Here is a 232-nt window from a genome sequence, read left to right as displayed (position 1 = left end):
CATGGGTTTTCGCACGAAGACGAACTTGAAGTAGTTCTTCAGGCGGTAGCTGATCTCGTCCGGCCTCATGTCCCCCAGGAACACCAGGTCGCTCTTGTGGTCCATCTTCAGCTTGACGTCGACGCTCTCCAGCGCCCCGTCCAGCACCTTCAGGATGCGCTTCCAGTTGGAGCAGGCCACCTTGGGCACGTAGCAGTACAAGAAGCGGTACTTGTCGCTGACCAGGAGGTGC

At 58.6% G+C, this 232-nt stretch overlaps 1 protein-coding gene across 1 annotated transcript in view; it reads right to left on the bottom strand.

Annotated features, from left to right (window-relative positions):
* CHST14 (carbohydrate (N-acetylgalactosamine 4-0) sulfotransferase 14) overlaps window positions 1–228 on the bottom strand; it is a gene marked incomplete at its 5' end in the record, with an annotated part of 700 nt that extends 472 nt beyond the window's left edge. The window contains one exon of the mRNA XM_010146702.1: window positions 1–228. Coding sequence (XP_010145004.1) covers window positions 1–228 — 228 coding nt within the window.
* Between the last annotated feature and the right edge of the window lie 4 nt (window positions 229–232).

Source organism: Eurypyga helias, unplaced genomic scaffold, assembly GCF_000690775.1.
Source record: "Eurypyga helias isolate BGI_N326 unplaced genomic scaffold, ASM69077v1 scaffold11342, whole genome shotgun sequence".
Lineage (NCBI taxonomy): Eukaryota > Metazoa > Chordata > Aves > Eurypygiformes > Eurypygidae > Eurypyga > Eurypyga helias.
The sequence above is the reverse complement of the archived record's forward strand: the minus strand, read 5'-3'. Positions and strand labels throughout refer to the sequence as shown.